Genomic DNA, 24,713 nt, shown 5'->3' with positions numbered 1-24,713 from the left:
ATACCTCTCTAATGGTAGAAAGTAAAGAGGAACTAAAGAGCCTCTTGATGAAGGTGAAAGAGGAGAGTGACAAAGCTGGCTTGAAACTCAACATTCAAAAAACTAACATCATGGCATCTGGTCCCATCACTTCATGGCAAATAGATGGGGAAAAAGTAGAAGCAGTGACAAATTTTCTTTTCTTGGGCTCCAAAATCACTGCAGCCATGAAATTAAAAGATGCAAATCTAGACAGAGTATTAAAAAGCAAAGACATCACTTTGCCAAAAAAGGTCCAGTTCGTTAAAAATTGTGGTTTTTCCAGTAGCCATGTACAGATGTGAGAGTTGGACCATAAAGAAGGCTGAGCATCAAAGAACTGATGCTTTTGAACTGTGGTGCTGGAGAAGACCTTTGAGAGTCCCTCAGACTGCAAGGAGATCAAACCAGTCAGTCCTAAAGGAAATCAACCCTGAGTACTCTCTGGATGCTGAAGCTGAAGCTCCAATACTTTGGCCACCTGATGGGAACAGCCGACTCATTGGAAAAGCCTCTGATGCTGGGAAAGATTGAGGGCAGGAGGAGAAGGGGGTGACAGAGGATGAGATGGCTGGATGGCATCATCAACTCAATGGACATGAGTCTGAGCAAACTCCAGAAGATGGTGAAGGACAGGGAAGTCTGGCGTGCTGCAGTCCATGGGATTGCAAAGAGTTGGACATGACTGTGCTACTGAACAACAATTTTGTGAGCTGTCTTATAGATAATGAAACCCCCACCAGGTGGAAGAAATTAACAACATGATGACCAGACTGTAGCCGTGACATGAGATGCCACAATTCTGAGAACCGGCCTCAAGGAAACGGGAACAAACTGACCGTGGAACTGAAGATTAACTATACTTAAAACAATCAAGATGACACTAACCAGACCACCAAAGACAATTTCAAAATGACTGTCAGAACTGACTGTGCTGTTTCTGCATGGAGCCCCCTCCCTCTGTCCATAAAAGTTCTTTGCCCACTGGTTGTCATTGGGGAGGGGCGTTAGGCCTTTGGACAGGCGTCCACCCTCCGCCACTCACCCCTCATCCCCATTACCAGCATCCAAAATAAAACAAACGTTGCTTTTCACCAACCTTGCCTCTTTAGCTCTTGAGAATCGAGCAGTCAGACCTGCGTTCAGCAACTCTGAGTCACGTGCTGTCCACAGCTGGTGGGCCTAACTCTCTGCAACCAGGGACCACCCAGGAAATAACACACACTCCTGCCCTTACCTTGGTCATCTCCACACAGTTTCGGACACAGTGAACACACATTTTGTCAATCTCATTTGCATTGGGATGCAGAATGATCTCTGGCGCCGTCAAGATGGTTTCCGTTTGGAACAAAGGGACGTTTCCAAGGACTAAAGAATTAAAAGACTGCAGATTCCTAGGAGGGGTCAATAAAACAGACTCAGGACTCAGCAGAGTGAAGTAGATCTGACAGCACAGAGTCCTAACCACCGGACTGCCAAGGAATTCCCCACACACACTGCCTTTACAACATGTAATACGAAGATAACTCACTTCAGGATGAGCTTTGTCAGGACCTCGTAGATTCTATTTTCCCAGTATTCATAGTAGGAGGCCAGCTTGGGGGCCTTGCCTGTGTTGGTGTGGATGACCAGCCCCTCAACTTTTGTCAGAAGAGGCCCAATGGCAAGATACCACCTGACCATGTGGTCCACGTCCTTGGCCCGTTCTCGTTCAATGTGTTCAAAGAACTCCTTGACGCCTGCAGCAGAAGACATCTGTTAAAGCTCTTCATGGACACGGGAAAGGACATTACTCAAAAAGCAACCCAAACATGAGCTGTACATCTCGCAAATACAAAAGCAACCTCTAATCTTGACCAAAAGCAGAAAACAAGTCAACACCATCCAAAGCAAGACACATCCAAAGCAAAAAATACATGACCACATGGGGTTGAATGCTGATTGTGCATGCTATGTCTTTGGGCAATCTTGCTTGCCTTGAAATGCTTGTTAACTAGTCCTGAATTCCTTGTTGACTAAGTCCAAGAACATTCAAAATACCATTTGAACAAGCACTGGGACGGCCCAGAGGGATGGTATGGGGAGGGAGAAGGGAGGAGGGTTCAGGATGGGGAACACATGTATACCTGTGGCGGATTCATTTTGATATTTGGCAAAACTAATACAATTATGTAAAGTTTAAAAATAAAATTAAATTTAAAAAAAACACACAGTTCACCTTCCTGTTACAGAGTTATTGACAAAAAAACCATTAATCTTCATAGACTCAGGAATCTGTAGAACTAAGCAATACATAAAACGTGACAAAGAGTAAGAATAACCCATTAGGTTTCCAAGTAACTGCCTGAGATCGTGAGGCGCGGTTTTATTCCATTTGTGCGATAAAATGTGTGTGTGTGTGCACAGTCATGACCAAGAGACTTTTCCTCCCACAATCAAAAGAAAAAAGAAGCCAGATCTACCTGGGAGTTCGTCCTCACTTTTAGGTGCTGGATATTTAAAGAGATTTATGGACTCTATCAAAGTAAGTCTGGAAGAAATGTCATCTGCATTCTTATGAATCTGGTGGACAAGGGACTCAAATTTCCCAATGGCCTGTTTGCACCGAGTTATGTAGTCAGCAATACCTTTGGAGAGAAAGAACAAAAGAAAGATACTTGGCTTTCAACACTTCCTTCCATATCCCTCCCACCAACAACTGTAATGTTAATACCACATCCCTTCACAGGAAGGACCCTGCTCCTTCCATCCCCTTGGGTCTTCCAAGTGACAAAGACCCACTTGGTCCCTGGGGACTGGAACAAAGAGCGGGTGCTCAGAATCAACCAAATGATACATTTCTTCTGTCCACATTTTAGCATAATTGTATCTGAAGCACCATGAGGATAAAGAAGTTCAGCCCTCTTGTCCTCTCATTGCCATGGCAACCTGAACCCTCCACCCCATGCCACTGTGCCTGCAGTCTCCTCTGGCCTGTTGCTTAGAAAAGTAAACAGCAAGAACATGCATAATAAACCCGAATTAAGAATTTATGATTAATCGGGCAACAGCCTAAGCCTGTGATGTTTATTACATCATCGAATCCTTACAACAACCTATGAATAGGGTACGAAGATTGTGCCCATTTTACAGATGAGGAAGCGGAGCCCCTGAGAGGTTGAGTCACGTGGGTGGAAACTAGGTTTTTAACCCAGGGGTTTTGCTCTGGAGTCCATGGTCCAAACACACATATTCTCTGTACAAAGGAAAAGGGAGAAAGAGTAAAAAAGGAAATGACAAAGAAAAAGAAGATGTGGAGCAAGAGAAGAGAAGTAGGAGGAAGGGCAAAAAAGGAAAAACAAGGGAAAAACAAAAATGCCTTGTTTATTTTTTAAAAAGTAAAGGAAGAAGAATGTATTTTTCCTTATTCTTCCTGCTAAATACAGCTAAGACCATGAACATTATCCATAAAACAAGCATAGGACTCTGAAAGGGGGAGAGACAGCTAACTGAAATAGACTATCCCCTGAGCCATAAAACAAACCTCAACAAATTTAAAAGAACTGAAATTATACTCAGTATGTTCTCCAACCACAATGGACTCAAATTATAAATCAACAACAGAAGATAACAGGGAAATCTCCAAACACTTAGAAACTAAATCAGATCAGATCAGTCACTCAGTCGTGTCCGACTCTTTGCGACCCCATGAATCGCAGCACGCCAGGCGTCCCTGTCCATCACCAACTCCCGGAGTTCACTCAGACTCATGACCATCGAGTCAGTGATGCCATCCAGCCATCTCATCCTCTGTCGTCCCCTTCTCCTCTTGCCCCCAATCCCTCCCAGCATCAGAGTCTTTTCCAATGAGTCAACACTTCACATGAGGTGGCCAAAGTACTGGAGTTTCAGCTTTAGCATCATTCCTTCCAAAGAAATCCCAGGGCTGATCTCCTTCAGAATGGACTGGTTGGATCTCCTTGCAGTCCAAGGGACTCTCAAGAGTCTTCTCCAACACCACAGTTCAAAAGCATCAATTCTTCGGCGCTCAGCCTTCTTCACAGTCCAATTCTCACATGCATACATGACCACAGGAAAAACCATAGCCTTGACTAGACGGACCTTTGTTGGCAAAGTAATGTCTCTGCTTTTGAATATGCTATCTAGGTTGGTCATAACTTTCCTTCCAAGGAGTAAGCATCTTTTAATTTCATGGCTGCAGTTACCATCTGCAGTGATTTTGGAGCCCAGAAAAATAAAGTCTGACACCGTTTCCACTGTTTCCCCATCTATTTCCCATGAAGTGATGGGACCGGATGCCATGATCTTCGTTTTCTGAATGTTGAGCTTTAAGCCAACTTTTTCACTCTCCACTTTCACCTTCATCAAGAGGCTTTTTAGTTCCTCTTCACTTTCTGCCATAAGGGTGATGTCATCTGCATATCTGAGGTTATTGATATTTCTCCCGGCAATCTTAATTCCAGTTTGTGTTTCTTCCAGTCCAGCGTTTCTCATGATGTACTCTGCATATAAGTTAAATAAGCAGGGTGACAATATACAGCCTTGACGTACTCCTTTTCCTATTTGGAACCAGTCTGTTGTTCCATGTCCAGTTCTAACTGTTCCTTCCTGACCTGCATACAAATTTCTCAAGAGGCAGATCAGGTGGTCTGGTATTCCCATCTCTTTCAGAATTTTCCACAGTTTATTGTGATCCACACAGTCAAAGGCTTTGGCATAGTCAATAAAGCAGAAATAGATGTTTTTCTGGAACTCTTTCGCTTTTTCCATGATCCAGTGGATGTTGGCAATTTGATCTCTGGAACTAAATAACACACTTCTAAATAATCCATGGGTCGAGGAGGAAGTCATAAAGGAAGTTTTAAAAATACATCGAATTGAATAAAAATTAAAATACAACTATCAAAATCTGTGGGGCATAACTAAAGCAGTGCTGAAAGGGAAATAGTACCAAATGCATACATTAGAAAAGAGGAAAAATATCAAATCAATTAAAGTTCCCACCTCAAGAACCTCTAAAAAAAGAAGTAAAATAAATTCCAAATCAAGCAGAAGGAAATAATACAGATGAGAAGAAATTAATAAAATTGAACACAGGAAGACAACAGATAAAATCAATGAAACAAACGGCTTCCATAAAACTAATCTCTAGCAGGACTGAAAAGAAAAAGAGAGAAGATACAAGTTAACAATACCCAGAATTAAATAGGAGGGACCACTAAAGACAGGTATTATAAAGATAATAAGGGTACAATAAGAAAAACTCACAATGAATCTGACAAGTTAGATGAAATGGACACTTATTCAAAAAGCACAGACTACATGACTCACCCAATAGGATATTAATCCCTTGAACCGTCCTACAACTATTAATGAAATGGAATCTGTCATTTTAAAACTTCAAAAAAAAAAGAACAAATAAAAGCAATCACTACACAAAACCCTGGAGAAGGGAATGGCAACCCACTCCAATATTCTTGCCTGGAGAACACCATGGACAGAGGAGCCTGGTGGGCTACAGTCCATGGGGTTGCAAAGAGTCAGACATGACCGAGCAACTAAGCATACACAAAACCCTGCACATTATGCTCAAAACATATTTGTTAGGGACTTCCCTGGTGATCCAGTGGTTAAGAATCTGCCTTGCAATGCAGGGGACACGGGTTCAATCCCTGGTCAAGGAACTAAGATCCCCACATGCCATGGAGCAGCTTAGCCCACACGTTACAACTAGAGAAGCCAGGGCATTGACCGCAACTACTGAGCCCACAAGCCACAGCTGGAGAGTCCATGCGCCACAACAAAAGGTCCCATATGAGGCAATGAAGATCCTGCGTGCTGCAATTAAGACCCAACGTAGTCAAATAAATAATAAATATTTTTTTAAAGCATGGTTTGTTAACCATATCTATGTACATACGGGCTTCCCTTGTAGCTCAGCTGGTAAAGAATCCGCCTGCAATGCGGGAGACCAGGGTTCAATCCCTGGGTTGGAAAGATCCCCTGGAGAAGGGAAAGGCTATCCACTCCAGTATTCTGGCCTGGAGAATTCCATGGACTGTACAGTCCATGGGGTCGCAAAGAATCAGACATGACTGAGCGACTTTCACTTTCACATACATACAAAAATTGTAATTCAACTAAGACAATCTAAAAGAATGATTGCATCCCAAAGTCTAAAAGGCAATAGATAGATGAATTTATTACCTAGTGAGTTCCAGTTCAACCTTTTGTATCCAGATCTAAACACTCTTAATAACTCCTGGGAATGGTCATCAAGAAGAAGAGACTCTGCCTCATTTAACGTTCCTGTGAGCATGTGATAATGATCCAACATACGTTGTATCCCATCCGTGTACCTGTACATTACAGGAAAGTCACTGACATTAGAAAAATGGAGCTCAAAAAACTCAATAATCTTATAATACGTTACAAAAGACCAATGCCAGACTAAAAATTTAAAAGAATGTCACTCTTCCCAAAAACTTTCCTTTTTGGAACATATTGGTTACTTTTTAATTTAAAAATGTTATTTATAGGGAACTCTATTCAATACCCTGTAATGACCTATACGGGAAAATAATCTAAAAAAAGAGAGTATGTATATATGTGTGCATGCTAAGTTGCTTCAGTCACGTCCAACCCTTTGTGACGCTATGGACTGCAGCCCGCCAGGCTCCTCTGTCCATGGGATTCTCCAGGCAAGAATACTGGAGTGGGTTGCCAAGCCCTCCTCCAGGGGATCTTCCTGACCCAGGGATGGAACCCATGTCGCTTACATGTACCTTCACTGGTAGGTGGGTTCTTTACCACTAGTGCCCCCTGGGCAGCATGTACGTGTAACTGATGTAGAATCATTTATAACTGACTCACTCTGCTGTACAGCAGAAATTAACACAACATTATAAATCAACTATAGTCATATTGAAAGTTCCTCAGTCATGTCTGACTCTTGGCGACATCATGGACTATAGCCCACCAGGCTCCTCTGTTCGTGGAATTCTCCAGCAGGAATACTGGAGTGGGTTTGCCATTCCCTTCTCCAGGGGGTTTTCCCAACCCAGGGATCAAACCCAGGTCTTCTGCATTGCAGGCAGATTCTTTACCATCTGAGCCACCAGGGAAGCCCCCAAATCAACTATACTCCAATGAAAATTAATTAAAAAATAAAAGTGCTATTTAAGTTAACATGAAATGTTTATCTTTACTATTTCAGACAAATGTATTAATACAAATTTTAAACATTTCTTAGTTTTCATTTCTAATGCGGTGAACATTGATAGTTATAAAATCCACAAAAATGAAAGCCCTGGTATGGGCAGGGGGGTGGTTCTCAATAATTTAGAAGAGTGTAAAGGGGTCCCAAGATAAGAAGTGTTGACCGCTGATTTAAAAGAAGAATCTGTTTACCTAAGAAATTTGTCCTCCTGGAGAGCAATGTTCCTTGCTAATTCGGGGACAGGGAAACCTAGCTGTTCCAAGTACTTTGTTTCATTAATAATCTCCCTGAGAGCAGGTGAAAAGTTGATTGAGAAAGCAGCCACTCTGTCAGGGTTTGTGGCATCATCACCAGCGGCAGAAGTCTGTGGGGGAGACAATGTTTCATAAGAGTGAGAAGGGCTGTCCACAAAGCAATCAGATCAATGCAACCCAAGTTATAAATGTGAATTTGAAAAAAATCAGTGGAGGGGTTTTGCTGCCCTGACAGAGCAGGGAGCTGACCAGAACTAAGCTAGAAGACATACTTGGGTAAACAGAGTTTTTAAAGAACTTGATTTAGCACTCACGTTTGAAAATTGGGCAATTGCATGACAAAAATCCAAAAATCTGGCGTCCCTCAAAAAATAGGAAAAGCTGATGATAAATGACAAGAATAGACTGAAGCTGGGGAGCGGCTGTCCCTTTTGAATAGGACACAAGCCATCCAGTTCCTGATAAGCTCTACCTGGCTTCTTCACTCATTTTAGTACCTACTTTGGAACTTAGGAGACCATAGATCTGAAACTGCCAGGCCCAGGTCTTTCCTTCCTCACTGTTAACATTTAATTTGTTGAGCACTTGGTATATGCTGGGCCCCGTGCCAGATGAGGATGAATCCCGTGAAACTGAGACAGGCTGGGACCTGGGACCCTTTGCTGCAATGCTTGCACCTGGACACACTTCTCCTCCAGGAACAAAATACAAAGAAATTATATGGGACTAAAAATAACTGCATACACCTGCAGTTGGAGCAAATTCTAGACAAAAGATACAAAAAGACTGAAAAATCCTTATTGCCACTTCTGAAGAGCCATAGCAAAAACAGGGTGTCAGGAGCAAAAGCTCCCTGAACTCAACACCACCAAAGGGATGGGCAAATTACTTAAGCCACCCCTCTGGCCAGACCCCCTGGACACACCCCTACCCTCACCCCAAATAATGAGCAAGCTCAGCACCCGATGCTCGGGGAGTGAGTGAGCAAGGGAACGGGTTACTTCTGACTCTCCATTGCTGCAGCAGGGGCCCCCAGTAAAGCCTTGCTTTGAATTGTTTATCTGGCCTCTAGTCAATTTCTATTGATTGGGGAAGGCCAAGAACCCTGGTTGCTATCAAAGTGAGTTAGTTTCCTGTAAGTTAAAAATAATCAACCATCAGCGGTTTGAACCTGTTTCGTACACGGTTCAACTAATACTTTGCATGTTCGTGGTCATCTGATCCAGGCCATTTTACAAACTGGGTCCCTGAAGCCCAGAATTAAGCCAAGGAGTCAGAAGGGTTGCCTGATCCCCACCTGTTCCCTGACCATGACATTTTGCTACCTCCAGGTTTTCCCTTCCTGCCTCTTTTCTTCTCCCTGGTCAACCCCTGCCACCTCTGCCCTTCTTTGCCTTTGATTTTGGAAATACCTCTCAACTTCGTGAGAGTCAACACATCAGACCTCAAGGAAATGGGAGTTACCATCATCTTACACAGCCCCCACAGTCTGGGACGTGTGTGTGTATGTGTGTGTGCACACACGCATGTCAGTGCTCAGTCGCGTCTAACTCTTTGCAACCCCATGGACTGTAGCCCACCAGGCTTCTCTGTCCACGGGATTCTCCAGGCAAGAACACTGTTTCAGATCTGAAAAGATGCACCTTAGTAAGCAGACTCTTCTTCATGAGAGTTGGCAGGATTTGTTCCGTCGTCTCTCTCCACTGCTCATACTTTCTATCTTCATAGTCTTTCATCATCCTACCCAGTTCCAAATATTTTTGTTTGACCTATCAGAGAAGTCAGGCAAATGTCACTTTGTCCTTGAAAATAACAATTTTTTCTCTCTCCTGAAAAAAAACATCACTTAACACTTTATGCAAGAGGAAGCAGGCAGATTTGCACAAATTTGGATGGTTTGCCTGCCACGGTATGGCTTAAACTCTAGGCTGATTAGGAGGACTCACAAACCTCAGCCCATGGCTGGGAGCTCAAAAAGAATGACAGTTATTCATGACTTGTGAAGACCATATGAAATTCAAATTTCAGCATCCATAAATGAAGTTTTATTAGAACACATCTGTTCATTTACATGTTATCTACCACTATCTTTCTAGAAAGGCAGAGTTGAATAGTTGCAACAGGGGCCATTTGACCCACAAATGCCTAAAATATTTATTCTCTGGACGGTTAAAGAAAAGGTTTCCTAGCCCTTATGATGTAACAGACAAAAATGCATGAAGAGGAGGGACAGTATTATCAAAAAGAGCATGGTCACCCTCTGGAGAGGCTGAAGATCAAGATCAGGAGGAAGTCATGTGATTGTCACCTGGAAGCTGTCATAGATATATCATGTCATACATATGGAGATGTGGTCCCCAGGGACCACAGGAAAGACTAAGTTGCAGGCATGGATTTGAAATTGAGCTGCTTTTCATGCAGGCAACTCTGTATAGCCAGCTCATGCTCAGGGGTCACCTGGATTGAAGGAGCCACCTGGGCACGCTCAAGGCTACCCATCTACAATTAAACCGTGAAATCCAGGACTTCCCTGGTGGTCCAGTGGTTAAGAATCCACCTTCCAATGCAGGGCACATGGGTTTGATCCCTGGACAGGGAACTAAGATCTCACATGCCTTGGGGGCAACTAAGCCCGTGTGTCACAACTACTGAGCCTGAATGCCGCAGCCTGCGTGCCCTGGAGCCCGTGTTCCACAACAAGAGGCACCACCACAATAAATCCATGCACTACAAATAGACAGGAGCCCCCGCTCGCCACAACTAGAGAAAGCCCAGGCGCAGCACTCACTCAAGACTCAGAGCAGCCTAAATAAATGAATGATTTTTTAAAATGTAAAACTCAAAACAGGCCTGTTGCAGCAGACATAACATACTTCTCTTCCTCCATCACTGTCCAGGATCTCCTCTACTTCTTGAAATCTGAGGATGGTGTGCTTAATCCGGAAGAACAGGGACCGTTCCCAGTAGATTGCACCTGCCACCGGGGGATGGTTCTTATACAACGGGGGGTTGTCGAGGTTCTGGACAAAGATTTTGTTAACTATGTCAATCTGCAAAGCAATCAGACATATTCCATAAGTGAGCAGTATCAGCATGCGAGCCAAGACAAGATTGAACTTGAGATTTGTATCTTTAAAGAAATGAACATGGAATGTCAAGAAATACTTAAAGGTACAGAATAGGGCTTTTATTACTTAGTCTCTACTGCTTTTTCTTATACTCTGCAGGAATTTTTGGTTTGGTTTAACATATGCAATGATCCAGACTGCCTTGTACTTACAGACTGTGTACAATCATTCGGTGGACCATTTTTTGGCCATGTGGCTTGTGAGATGTTAGTTCCCCAGCCAGGAATTGAACCCAGGCCCTTGGCAGTGAAAGCACAGAATCTTAACCACAGATCGCCAGGGAATTCATCATGGAAATTCTGAAATCTGTTCTAGACATGACAGGTGGCCAGGCCTCCTGCATGGTATGTATGTGTGTGTGTACATGCCACTGAGGTTTTATAACTGTTTATCATGTAATATTTTTCTAAATGTGGTACAATATGCATGACAAAAGTCACCATCTTAACCATTTTTCAGTGTGCATTTCAGTGGAATTAAGTACATTCATGCTGATACAACTTAGCAACTGAACAACAACAAAATGCTGTGCACCCATCACCACCATCCATCTCCAGAACTTCTTTCATCTTGAAAAGCTGAAACTCTGGGTACCCATGAAACACAGTAACTCCCCATTTACCTCTCCCTCAGCTCCTAGGAACGCCTTTCCACTCTGTCTTTTGACTTTGACTACTCCAAGTACGTCATGTAAATAGACTCATAGAGTGTTTGTCTTTTTATAACTGGCTTATTTTAAAGCCCTCAAGGTTAATTCATGTTGTATTAAAAGCACATGGCAGAATCTCCTTCCTTTTTAAAGCTGAATAATATTCCATTGTACAGATATACCACACTTTGTTTATCCACTGGTCTATCAATGGACCCTTGGGTTATTTCCAGGTTTTGGTGGTTGTGAATAGTGCTGCCATGAACATCAATGTTCAAATATCTCTTCGAGACTCTGCTTTCAATTATTTGTGTTTATGCACAAAATGGAACTGCTGAATCATATGGCCTGGGCTTGCACTTTAAAATAAAATTTTGCAACCATAATTCAAAAAGACACATGTACCCCAACATTCATTGCAGTGCTGTTTACAATAGCCAGGACATGGAAGCAACCTAAATATCCATCAATGGATGAATGCATAATGAAGTTGTAGTACATATGTACAATGGAATATTACTCAGCCATGAAAAGGAATGAAATTGGGTCATTTGTAGTCATGTGGATGGACCTAGAGTCTCTCATACTTGAAGTTAGAAAGAGGAAAACAAATATCATATATTAATGCATGTATATGGAATCTAGAAAAAGGGTACAGATGAATCTATTTGCAGGGCAGGAATAGAGATGCAGATGTAGAGCATGGTCATGTGAACACAGCAAGGAGAGGGGAGCGGGGGATGAATTGGGAGAGTAGCACTGACCTCTACCATGTATAAAATAGACAGCTAGTGGGAAGCTACTGGACAGCATAGGTAGCTCAGTCTGGTGCTCTGTGATGACCAGGGGGGGTGGGATGGGAGAAGGGTGGGAAGGATCAAGAGGGAAGGGATATATTAATATGTATACCTGTAAGTGATTCACATTGCTGTACAGCAGAAACTAACAGAATATTGTAAAGCAATTATACTCCAATAAAAATAATAAATTAAAAATAAATAAAATATGTATGTCACACTCTCACATGAATAATTAGTTGTCAGAGGCAAAATAAGTTCTGCCCCAATAATGGTCTTGATCTCCAGAATTTGTGAATATATTATATGATAAGGAGGAATTAGGTAGCAGATGGAGTTAAGGTCGCCAATTAGCTGACCTTAAAATAAAGAGATGATCCTGGATTATCTAGGTGGGTCCAATGTATAATGAGTATCCTTACAACAGGAGTGTGTATATGAACATACACGTGACCTTTACACTATGACACTCTTGTTACTATGATTGTTACTATGACTATTCACTCAGGGCCCATCACAATGTAATGGCATATAAGATTGATGACATATAATACTGTACTTCATAAGTTCCTACTGAATTTCTCCACTAAATAAACAAACCCACTTCCTTTTGGTTACCTGTTTTGGTTATACAACATGCTATTTTGGGGAAATTCCACAGTTTCTCTGAATTTAGATGAGAAAGACAACAGTGTGGTCCAATTGCTTACACTTTGCCAAGTGTATTTTCACTGCTACAACAGCCACAGATTTTTTTCAGTTACCTCTTTGCAATACTGTGCAAGGATATCATTAAATTTCATCATCATTTGTCGATTAATGGCCTCCCGTGAACGAATATGTTTAAATTTTAACAGCATATCAAATGCTGCTTCAGCTGATCGAAGTGTCTTAAAAGATTCATCAATAAAATTTTTTGCTTCTTTCTCAATAACCTGCCAAAAACAAACAAAAAAAGCCAAAAAAAAACAAAACCCTTAGGACCCTGTACTTATCCCACAAAAAGCAAAATGTCAAGAAAGAAGCAAAACAAACCAAATCAGTACCTTGAGAAGGATTTCCATTGTACTCTAGTGGAAGCTATAGTGTTAGCTACAGTATAGGTAGGTACAACTCCTTGCAACCCCAGGGACTGTAACCAACCAGGCTCCTCTGTCCGTGGAATTCTTCAGACAAGAATCCTGGAGTGGGTTGCCATTCCCTTCTCCTGAGGATCTTCCCGACCCAGGGATTGAACCTGGGCCTCCTGCATTGCAGGCAGATTCTTTACTATCTGAGCCACCAGGACTTCCCTTAGTGGAGGCTGGGGTCCAAATAAAAATAGCAGACCAGCTGCTGCATCGGTTTTCTGCTCTCTCCCTTCCACTAGTCAAAATGATGGAAAAGGAAATTTTTAAAATATTAACTCATATAGACAAAGAAATGGGAGAGGACACAACAGCAGAGATAGTTCAGATAAACCCATTCCGCCCAGGGAGTAGGAATGGGGACAGAGGACATTGAGAAATGTTCATTTTCACCTTATGCTCTTCTGCACTGTTATCATTTTTCACCAAAAAATCAGGGATCCCTTTTTATGATTTGGGAAAAAAAAAACCCTAAACATAACTAAATAACCCAACAGAATCACGGTATCCACTTTCAAGGTCAAATTGAAGGATGTGTGACTTGCCAGGACTTCGATCTTGAAGTCGTCCATCACATATTTCCAGTACTGGGAGCACTTGATGCTGAAGGGGTCAAAGGTCAGGTTTTCCATGGGGGTGACCAGGCCGTCCACCCTGCACAGGACATCATCGATGCGCTTGGGATCCCCAGTCACCGCTTTCAGCTCCGGACCAAATATGTTGTAGAATTCCTCCACGACCTGTCCAATCAAACAAAACGAGGGAGATGACCATTTGGTTTTCTCATGATGCTCCTGATGTTACTAATAAATGGATTGTGTCACACAGGTAACTTCCTCTCAGTCTAAGCCCTTGGGTTACCCACTGCACAAAGAGTCCCAGATGCCCTGACACAGTTGTCAAAGTTTTCAGACTCAGGACCCTACCCCCTCTTTCTATCTCTTCCCATCCTGCTCATCCCCTGTTGCCTCATAGTCACTCCAGGCCTCTTTCAGATCCATGTTCCTTTCTGTCTCAGGGCCTTTGCACACACAGTGTAAAACGTCTAGATGCCTACTGGGTGTGTGTGTGTGTTAAGTCATTTCAGTCACGTCTGACTCTCTGTGATCCCATGGACTGTAGCCCACCAGGCTCCTCTGTCCATGGGATTCTCCAGGCAAGGATACTGGAGTGGGTTGCCATTCCATTCTCCAGGGGATCTTCCCAACCCAGGGATCAAACCCACATCTCTTACATCTCCTGCATGGACAGGCAGGTTTTGTTTTATCACTTCTGCCACCTGGGAAGGCACAGGTACCTACTACTCATCATTAAATATGCCTTCATCTTGTCTGACCCTTTAGAACAGGGTACGCCCCTACATGGGTAACTCAAACAGTAAAGAATCTGCCTGCAATGCGAGAGACCTGAGTTCAGTCCCTGGGTTGGAAAGATCCCCTGGAGAAGGGCACAGCGACCCACTCCAGTATTCTTGCCTGGAGAATTCCATGGACAGAGGAGCCTGGTGGGCTACAGTCCGTGGGGTCGAAAAGAGTTGGACACGACTGTGTGACTAACACTTTCACTTTCAGGCCCCTACACACACTTCCAGAGCCCCCTCTCTTCCCCTTTCTTAGCACTCATCTCAGCTGTAGCTATGGAACTGAGTAATTTTTTTCCTCTCATAAGAATTTTTTGAGGTGGACCATTTTTAAAGTCTTTATTGAATTTGTTACATTACTGCTTCTGTTTTATGTTTTTGGTTTCTTTCGCCCGAGAACCACGTGGGATCTTAATTCCCCAACCAGGGATGGAACCCGCACCCCATGCGTTGGAACACAAAGTCTTAACCACTGGACCACCAGAGGAATCCTTCCGTGTGATTAGCATGTCCACCTTCTTTCTCTTCCACTAGACTGTGAGCTCCGTGAGGCAGAGATGATGTACATATAGAGCAGGCTTCATAGGTGTGGGACTCAGGCAGGCGCACAGGGCCCCAGCCTCCAGAGGGCTCTGGGCTGGATTGAAGGCTCTGCTATCACCATCCTGAAATTCTCGACCACTTTATCTCTGAGCTTGTGTTTTGCAAATGAAGTCTGAGGGGGAGGCCATCATGCATGTGTGTGAGCAGAGGAGATAGGCAAAAGCTGGGTGTGGGCTGTCCACAACACCCCATCGACAGGCAGCATGTGAGGCCCCGTGAGCAGAGACTCCTAGGAGAGCCATGATGCGCAGGAGTTCAGGAGACTCAGGGCCAGTACGAGTCATCATGTTTCAGCTGCGATGAGTAAACAAGGACAGTGACAGCTCAGAGAGGCCACCTTCTCCCTCTGAAGCAGAGCTGGCTTCCAATATTTCATAATAATCATAAATTTAATACTGTGAATCCTACTGTACAACTGTAACCTATATAATGTACAACAACTACATTTCAATTTTCTAAAACAAATGTTTAAAACAAGAAAACCAAGGAAAACCACTGGCAGTCCAGTGGTTAAGATTCTGTAATTTCACTGCCGAGGGCCCAGGTTCAATCTCTGGTTGGGAAAATAAGATCCTGCAAGCTGAGCACTTGGGCATTTAAAAAAAAAAAAAGTGGGGAGACGGGTGGGGGAATGTCACAAAACTGAAGGGAAAGCTGCAAAGGTCAGGTGTGCTTTGGGACATTCTGGAACATTCTGTCTGCTCTGCAGGCATCTCTCCTGGCCAGGCCCTCCTGACCTCCCTGCTCCCAACTGACAAGGAGAGATCCACATCGTCAAAAAGCCAAACTGCCTTCCACGGAGCAAATCCCAGATCTGACCGCTTTTGCGTGCATTGAAGACCCAGCCTCCCTACCTGCAGGATGTCATAGAGGTCCTGGCAGATGGTGGCCATGTAATCCGTTCTCTCGAACAGCCGTTTCCGATCAAACTCCCACCGAGCTTCTCTCCCCGAAGCCTCAATCTTGGCCCGGGTGTCGAAATAGGCCTTTTTCCACATGTTGAGGGTGTTCCTGGCCTCCAAGGTCTTGTGCTGTGCACTCGCTCGGTTTTCTCTGGGAAGCAAAGAGACGCTGTGATGCGAAGGAGGGCAGAGCTGCTGGGAGGCGGGAAGTTGGAGCCATGCTGCTCCCTGGTGGGGAGGGACAGGTTCTAAGGGGACAATCCTAAGCAAGGAGCTGAGCCTCTCTGATGACATAGCCTCATCACAAAAAGCTTCCCAGGCAAGAGACTGTTCCGCCAAGAAATTTGCAGCAAAGCGATTTGCAGCAGTGTGGGCAGGATTCCAAGCCATGGCCCAGGTTGACCTTCACCACAGCTGCCCCTCAATGGGCAAAGCTTTGGTTTACCCAATAAGTTTTCCGTTTGAGCTTGAAGGGAACCTGGTGGCCTTGGGTCCACGGGGGGAGGGGGGAGGGGCCGTAATACTGGAGGCAAAATGATAATAGTGAGATTTTGGTACCTATTTCACTTATATAGATTATTTGTTAAGAAAGTAAAAAAAAAGAGAGAGCGAATTCTCTGACCGTCTGGCTGGTTAGGACTCTGCACTTCTGCAGGGGGCACGGGTTCAATCCCTGGTCAGGGAACTAAGATCCTGCATGCAGCTCAGCCAAAATAAAAGAGAGAAAGGGAGTTAAAAAAAAAAAAAAAGATCGGTGTCCCCTTCCAGATTTGATCCTCAGAAGCTATTCCACCTGAGGGGATCCAAGGTCCTGGAGTGAAGTTCCCTCAGACCATGTGCTTCAGTCTCTCCAAGGATAATTTGCGACCCCATGGACTGTATCCACCATGCTTCTCTGTCCATAGAATTCTCCAGGAAAGAATACTGGAGTGGGTTGCCATTTCCTCCTCCAGGGGATCTTCCCGACTCAGGGATTAAACCTGGGTCTCCTGCATTGCAGGCAGATTCTTTACTGTCTGAGCCACTAGGGAAGCCCCTAATTAAAGAAGATGGTCTTGATTAATCTACACAAGTAGAGTATTATTTGGCCATAAAAAGGAATGAAGCAGTGATACAGGCTACACCATGGAGGAGCCGTCAAAACACGATGCTGAGTGGGAGGAGCCAGTCATAAAAGACCACAAGTTGTCTGACTCCATCTGCATGAATGTTCAGAAGAGGCAAGTCCACAGAAAGTAGATCAGTGGTTGCCAGGGTTAGGAGGGGAGGGGGGAGGGGGAGAGGCAGCTAAAGGGCCTGGGGTTTCTTTCTGGGATGAAGGAAACTTTCTAAAATCACTGATGACTATGGATGCACAACTCTGAATCTATTGGGCTGGCCAAAAAGGTCATTGGGGTTTTTCCATTACATCTGCTGGAAAACCCTGAACGAACTTTTCACCAAGTTTTTACCAAAAGCACTCAATTGTATGTTTTAAATGGGTGATTTGTACAGAGTATGAATTATGTTTTGATAAAGCTGTTCAGGACTTCCCGGGTGCTGCTAGTGGCAAAGAACCCTCCTGCCAATCCTGGAGACATAAAGAGACGGGGTTTGATCCCTGGGTTGGGAAGATCCCCTGGAGGAGGGCACGGCAGCCCACTCCAGCATTCTCGCCTGGAGAATCCCATGGACAGAGGAGCCTGGCGGGCTCCACCTGTGGGGTCGCAAAGAGTGGGGCAGGACCCTTAGCACACACAAAGCGCTTTAAGGGCTTAAGAGACACAGAGCGCCGCCCAGTCTTACTTGAACAACGTCCGCAGATTCACCACTTTGCAGACTCTCTCGGCGATCTCCCAGGCAATGCGCTCCATGAGCGGAATCATCCTCTCGTCTTTGTTGTAGTGGCGGGAGATAATCCACACCATCCTCAGGGCGCTCATCATGGAGGGGATTGTTTCCAAGACAACGTGAAAGCTAGATCCGTGTGTGATGTTCTAACCGGAGAGGCGGGTGCAAACGAAAGAGCAAGGCAGGCTGGCTCAGTCTCAGGGCGACCGGTGTAAGAGAACAAGCAGTGTGCAGGAAGTTTCCCTTTTTTTAATTTAAAAGATATTTTAAGATGGTATGGAAATACTCAAATGAACTTTTTGGCCAACCCAATTATTAAATGTATTTCTGGATTTTATTACTTTTGGGGGGAAAAAATATGCTCCTGTTGCAGGTCTGTCAAGTTTAAAAAAATTTTTTACATTATTTTCCATATTCTTTTCCATGATGGCTTACCACAGGATATTGAATATTATTCCCTGTACAATACGGTAGGACCTTGTTGTTTCTCCAATCTATAGTGTACTTAGCAGTTTGCATCTGCTAGCCCCAACCTCCACTCCTGTCTTCTCCCACCCACCTCCCTCTTGGCAACCACCGTCTATTCTCTATGTCCCTGATTCTTGTTTCTGTTCCATAGATAGGTTCATTTGTATCATATTTTGGATTCCACATATAAGCCATATAATGCGGTATTTGTCTTTCTCTTTTTGACTTACTTCACTTAGTGTAATAATCTCTGGTTGCATCCGTGTTGTTGCAAATGGCATTATTTCGTCCTTTTTCTGGCTGAGTAATATTTCATTGTATACATGTAACACTTTTTTATCCATTCATCTGTTGATGGACATTTAGGTTGCTTCCCTGTCTTGGCTACTGTACACAGTGCTGCTAGGAACATAGGGGTGCATGTATCTTTTTGAATTAGACTCTTGTCTGGCTATACAATAGCCCAGGAGTGAGATAGCTGGATCATATGGTAATTCTATTTTTGGTTTTCTGAGGAAAAGTGAAAGTGAAGTCGCTCAGTCACGTCCAACTCTTTGCAACCCCATGGACTGTAGCCTACCAGGCTTCTCCATCCATGGGATTCTCCAGGCAAGAATACCGGAATGGGTTACCATTTCCTCTCCAGGAGATCTTCCCAACCCAGGGATCGAACCTGGGTCTTCCACATTGGAGGCAGACTCTTTAACCTCTGAGCCACCAGGGAAGCCCATATTTCTTTGAGCCCCCCTTTTTTTGGGGGGGGGCAAGAATACTGGATTGGGTTGCCACTCCCTTCTCCAGGAGATCTTCCTGACCCAGGGAATACTATTTTCCACGGTGGCTGCACCAGCTTACATTCCCACCAATAGTGTAGGACATTCTTCTTAATTAAAAAAAAAAAGTTCTTATCATGGAAGAAAGTGTTTAACAAACAAAAGAAGTTTGAAATAGGTAGTGACTTTGGGCCACTTGTGCTGCTGTTATGCGCTGATGCAGTATGCACTGACGTGGAAAGATAAGATTTACAATTAAAATAAATAAAGCAATTTGCAGATATATATATGGAGTATGGATGTGTGTATACATATGTAATTATTCTATATTTAGTGGCAAGAGTGCCACTGAGTGAGTCAAAGTTGGCATTGCTGCTGCTGCTGCTGCTGCTAAGTCACTTCAGTCGTGTCCGACTCTGTGCGACCCCATAGACAGCAGCCCACCAGGATCCCCCATCCCTGGGATTCTCCAGGCAAGAACACTGGAGTGGGTTGCCATTTCCTTCTCCAATGCATGAAAGTGAAAAGTGAAAGTGAAGTTGCTCAGTCGTGTCCGACTCTTAGCGACCCCATGGACTGCAGCCTACCAGGCTCCTCCGCCCATGGGATTTTCCAGGCAAGAGTACTGGAGTGGGGTGCTATTGCCTTCTCCGAGGTAATTTTATCCAGTGCCAGTATTTTCCAGGGTATGTGCCCTTTGGCAAGAAGTAAGATGATTTTTGACAACAGAACTTTTAAAAAATATACTTAATTTAAGGAAAAAATATATACTTATTTTAAGGAACTTTCAAGATTGTTAATGCATGAAATGTTTTGCTACCATCTGATCTTGATTTCTTCTATTAACTTCATTTCCAGTTTTCTAAATAGTTGATTAAAACTTAAGAAAGAGAAAATATATACTTACTTTAGTGTACATTAGAAATAACTGTCGTTATATCAAACCAATACCTGCACAGGCTTGATTGTTTAAGACGAGTCTATATTACCCACACAAAAATATATGAATAAATCTAAAGTTAACTTAAAGAAAAGTAAGTTTCCGATTCACAAAGGGATGGCAAAAAACCACAAAAGCAATTACATGAGTGCTAGAAGCTGGCCTTTCACTGGTCTTCGCAAGCCACTTACTCTGCAGAGATGATAAATAAAGTTTGAGCAAGGAAACGTTATCACCAACATCAATTTAGAGGCAGATTCCACTTGGACCTCAAGCCCTCGGATTTGACCAGCTGTTTTATCGCTTTCAGGGGACCACCTAGATCTTTATCCAGGGGCCACTTGTGCTGCTGTTATGCGCTGATGCTGTTGACCCCTGATGCTGCTCCTGACATGCTGTGTGCTCTGCATGCATAAGTTAACTTGAACCTTCCAGCCACCGTTTGAGGTAGGTTCTCTCATGAGCTCAGTTTTCCAGAGGAGGAAACAGGCTCCGTGAGGTTGTATATGCAGCTGCGGGATATTCAGGACTGGGGTCAACACATTCACAGTACTTCACCACACAAAGAGCACCCCCCAACCACACAAATAGGACTCTTACTGGCCTCATTACTAGAACAGTAATAATGACTCCTGGCCTTGGAATACTGTACTGTGTGCATGATAAATCAGAGGGGAGAGGAATTGTAAAAGAGGAAATTACACTTGTGGTGGGAATGTAATACAATGGTGCACTCACTGTGGAAAAGAGTTAAATATAAAATGTTCACGGACAGTTAAATATAGAAATATTGGGACTTCCCTAGTGGCCCAGTGGTTAAGAGTCTGCCTTTCAACGCAGGGGACATGGGCTCCATTCCTGGTCAGAGAAGTAAGATCCCACATGCCCTGGGGCAACTTAGCCTCTGCACCCCAACTAAGGAGCCGACAAGCCACAATGAAGACCCTCCCCACCCCCGTGTGCTGCAACTAAGACCCGACACAGCTGTAAATAAAGAAAGGTTTTTTTGAAAACACAGAATTATCATACGACCCAATAATTCTACTCCTGGGTATATGCTCAAACGAATTGAAAGCAGAGACTCAAACAAATATCTGTGCACCCAGATTCATAGCGGCATTCTTCATAATAGCCAAAAGGTGGGAAACAACCCAAAAGTCCATCAACAGAAGAATGGATAAGCACAATGTGGTGTATACAGTGCAAAATTACTGAGCCTTAAAAAGGAACGAGATTCGGACATACACTATAGCATGGATGAATCATGAAAACATTATGTTGGGACTTCACTGGTGGTCCAGTGGCCAAGACTCCGAGCTTCCAATGCAGGGGACCCGGGTTCAATCCCTGATCAAGAAAGTAGATCCCACATGCTGCAACTAAGACCCAGTGTAGTCAAATACAAAAAAAAGAAAAGGAAAGAAAACATTATGTTGAGTGAAATAAACCATACACAGAAGGACAAATAGGGTATGGTTCCATTTCTATGAAATTCCTAAAACAGGCAAATTCATAGAGTTGGAAATTAGAATAGAGGTTACCAGGGGCTAGGGGGAAATCAGAGTTGTGGTTTAAGGGATGTTGAGTTCACATTGAGGACAGTGAAAAAGTTTTGCATATAGGAGGTGACGATGGGTACCCAGCACTGGGTATGTATTGAATGTTACCAAACTTACTCTTACAAGTGGTTTCAATAATAAATATGTTATATATATTTTACTGCAGTTTTTTTAAATGCTGAATAAACAAACAGAAGTTAAATCCATGTGGCTGACTTTCCAAAGTGCAGTGCACCCAGCCTACCTTGAAATGACGTTCCACTGTGGAAAGAAACCTCACGTTGTCTGAGGCCTCCATGTGGAACTTGAACAATTCAGTTAAGACGGGCTGCAAGTTGGCCACAAGCAACGAATCTGACTCCTTCATCACATCCAAGACTTTTCTGACTATTGGAAGCTTTGTTTGTTCGTGCAGAGCACTTAGGGTGGCATTTCTTTCCCTCCAGAATTCAATTTCAGCCAGAGGACCATTACCCTGCGATGAGCACACAAACATCATCATCATTAGTGGGGAATGGACACTGTGGTTGCTCCTCCAGCATCCACGCCTCTCTTCCCAAAGACTCTATATTTAAGCTAACCCACACAAGGAGTTCAGGGGCAGACACCTGACCTAGGATGGTCCAATCAGAGGGAATCTCAGGACTCCAGTTGGGAACGCTAGACACTCCATCTTTCTCTGGACAAAGTGGTGTGGGAATGTGGAGTCAGAAACTGCTACAAGTTGTCACCATGAAGGAGACCAGTCCAAGGAGGAAGCCCACTCAGAGAGGAGATTGGAACCAAGAAATTTACAGAGAAACCCAGCTAGATTGCCAGAGTCCTGATCCAACTGTATCTGAAACCAGCATTGCCCTCTGGACTTTTCAATGAGCCAATAAATCCTCTTTCTTGCTTAAGCCAGCTTAGTTAGATTTCCTGGTTGTTTTTTTCTTTTTTTTTTTCAGCTTAAACATCCTGACTGATATATAGTATTATCTTTATCAATATCAGGAGACATCTGGTAGCACACTAACCTTAGAAAGCCCAAGAATGACATCTTAGGTATGTTTACTTTAATATTTTTAACAAGATCACAAAACAGTAAGAAAAGAGGCTAGACCACACAGATTCCTAGACTCTTGGCTCTTTCTCAGGATGGCAAGCATGAACTGGATTCAGTTCAGTTCAGTTCAGTCGCTCAGTCATGTCCGACTCTTTGCGACTCCATGAATCACAGCACGCCAGGCCTCCCTGTCCAACACCAACACCCAGGGTTCACCCAGACTCACGTCCATCGAGTCAGTGATGCCATCTAGCCATCTCATCCTCTGTTGTCCCCTGCTCCTCCTGCCCTCAATCCCTCCCAGCATTAGAGTCTTTTCCAATGAGTCAACTCTTCCCATGAGGTGGCCAAAGTACTGGAGTTTCAGCTTTAGCATCACTCCTTCCAAAGAAATCCCAGGGCTGATCTCCTTCAGAATGGACTGGTTGGATCTCCTTGCAGTCCAAGGGACTCTCAAGAGTCTTCTCCAACACCACAGTTCAAAAGCATCAATTCTGCAGTGCTCAGCCTTCTTCACAGTCCAACTCTCACATCCATACATGACCACTGGAAAAACCATAGCCTTGACTAGACAGACCTTTGTTGGCAAAGTAATGTCTCTGCTTTTCAATGATATGTAGGTTGGTCATAACTTTCCTTCCAAGGAGTAAGCGTCTTTTAATTTCATGGCTGCAGTCACCATCTGCAGTGATTTTGGAGCCCCAAAAAATAAAGTCGGACACTGTTTCCACTGTTTCCCCATCTATTTCCCATGAAGTGATGGGACTGGATGCCATGATCTTCGTTTTTTGAATGTTGAGTTTTAAGCCAACTTTTTCACTCTTCACTTTCACTTTCATCAAGAGGCTTTTTAGTTCCTCTTCACTTTCTGCCATAAGGTTGGTGTCATCTGCATATCTGAGGTTATTGATATTTCTCCCGGCAATCTTGATTCCAGTTTGTGTTTCTTCCAGTCCAGGGTTTCTCATGATGTACTCTGCATATAAGTTAAATAAGCAGGGTGACAATATACAGCCTTGACGTACTCCATTTCCTATTTGGAACCAGTTTGTTGTTCCATGAACTGGATTAGGGATCTGCAAAAGCATTGCACACCTTACCTGTGGTGTCTTTTTCATCTGGCCCTCAAGGGCTGTAGAAATCTGATTCAACCAGTTTATCACGCATTGCTCCAAAATTTCAACTGTTTCTGGGTCAGCTGCCAGATCAGATACCTCTCCCTCTACGCTGATGCTTGGCATTTCTAACTTGATCTCACCTAGGAGAATAAAAATGGACAGTCAGTCAGGAGTTTGGAGGAAATGGTTACAGACAATAACCTTCAAGGTAATTCTGGATCTTCTCTCCACACATGAGTATATAGTGGTACATTACGATCCTCATATTCCTCTATATCACTCTCTTAAAAATCTCTTTCATTAGAATGTACTAAAACGTTTTATTTATTTATTTGGCTGCATCAGGTCTTACAGTTGCAGCACGTGGAATCTTCCTTGTGGTGCACAGGCTTTAGGGCGTAGGCTACATAGTTGCAGCATGCAAGCTTAGTTGCCGCCCCACCCGGCATGTGGGATCTTATTTCCCCAACCAGGGATCAAACCTTCATCCCCTCCATTGAAGGAAGATTTTTAACCGCTGGACCACCAGGGAAGTCCCTAAAACATTTTAGATAATTAGATCACCGTAGCAGCATCAAGTGCCATCAAAATGATTTAGCTATTTATTAATAAGAATTCCTGAGTTTACAACCTAATGTCAATTTAAAAACTGAACAAACAACCAGATCACAATAGATATTCGAGAACGTCTCCAGCATGAAACAGACAATCCAAGATAAGTCAGCAACAATGACTTCAGAGGACATTGAGATAAAAGAAAAGATGGGGGGGGGCAGTCTTAATTCCAACTATTAGAGATTTGAGACAATATAGCATCCATCAAACAAGAACAGAATGCTATGGAAAAGGTACAGTCACAGAATAAGTGAAAGTCTAATCAAAAGTTGTGAAGGTAAAAGTTGAGGAACTCTTTAGGCACTCTT

General features: G+C 43.6%; 1 protein-coding gene across 4 annotated transcripts in view; it reads right to left on the bottom strand.

Moving 5' to 3' along the window:
• DNAH10 (dynein axonemal heavy chain 10) overlaps nucleotides 1-24,713 on the bottom strand; it is a 156,899-nt gene that overhangs the window by 112,098 nt on the left and 20,088 nt on the right. For all 4 annotated transcript variants that reach the window (XM_070386294.1, XM_070386295.1, XM_070386296.1 and 1 more), the window contains exons 7-19: nucleotides 23,773-23,930; nucleotides 21,872-22,102; nucleotides 17,843-18,033; nucleotides 16,010-16,208; nucleotides 13,738-13,932; nucleotides 12,830-13,000; nucleotides 10,365-10,541; nucleotides 9,135-9,260; nucleotides 7,429-7,601; nucleotides 6,226-6,377; nucleotides 2,481-2,645; nucleotides 1,550-1,757; nucleotides 1,256-1,412 (exon numbers count right to left, since the gene is read on the bottom strand). In XM_070386294.1, coding sequence (XP_070242395.1) covers nucleotides 1,256-1,412; nucleotides 1,550-1,757; nucleotides 2,481-2,645; nucleotides 6,226-6,377; nucleotides 7,429-7,601; nucleotides 9,135-9,260; nucleotides 10,365-10,541; nucleotides 12,830-13,000; nucleotides 13,738-13,932; nucleotides 16,010-16,208; nucleotides 17,843-18,033; nucleotides 21,872-22,102; nucleotides 23,773-23,930 — 2,303 coding nt within the window. The remainder of the gene's footprint in view (nucleotides 1-1,255; nucleotides 1,413-1,549; nucleotides 1,758-2,480; nucleotides 2,646-6,225; nucleotides 6,378-7,428; nucleotides 7,602-9,134; nucleotides 9,261-10,364; nucleotides 10,542-12,829; nucleotides 13,001-13,737; nucleotides 13,933-16,009; nucleotides 16,209-17,842; nucleotides 18,034-21,871; nucleotides 22,103-23,772; nucleotides 23,931-24,713) is intronic.

The sequence above is a fragment of the Bos mutus genome, chromosome 17, assembly GCF_027580195.1.
Source record: "Bos mutus isolate GX-2022 chromosome 17, NWIPB_WYAK_1.1, whole genome shotgun sequence".
NCBI lineage: Eukaryota > Metazoa > Chordata > Mammalia > Artiodactyla > Bovidae > Bos > Bos mutus.
This window is presented reverse-complemented; position numbering and strand designations above follow the sequence as displayed.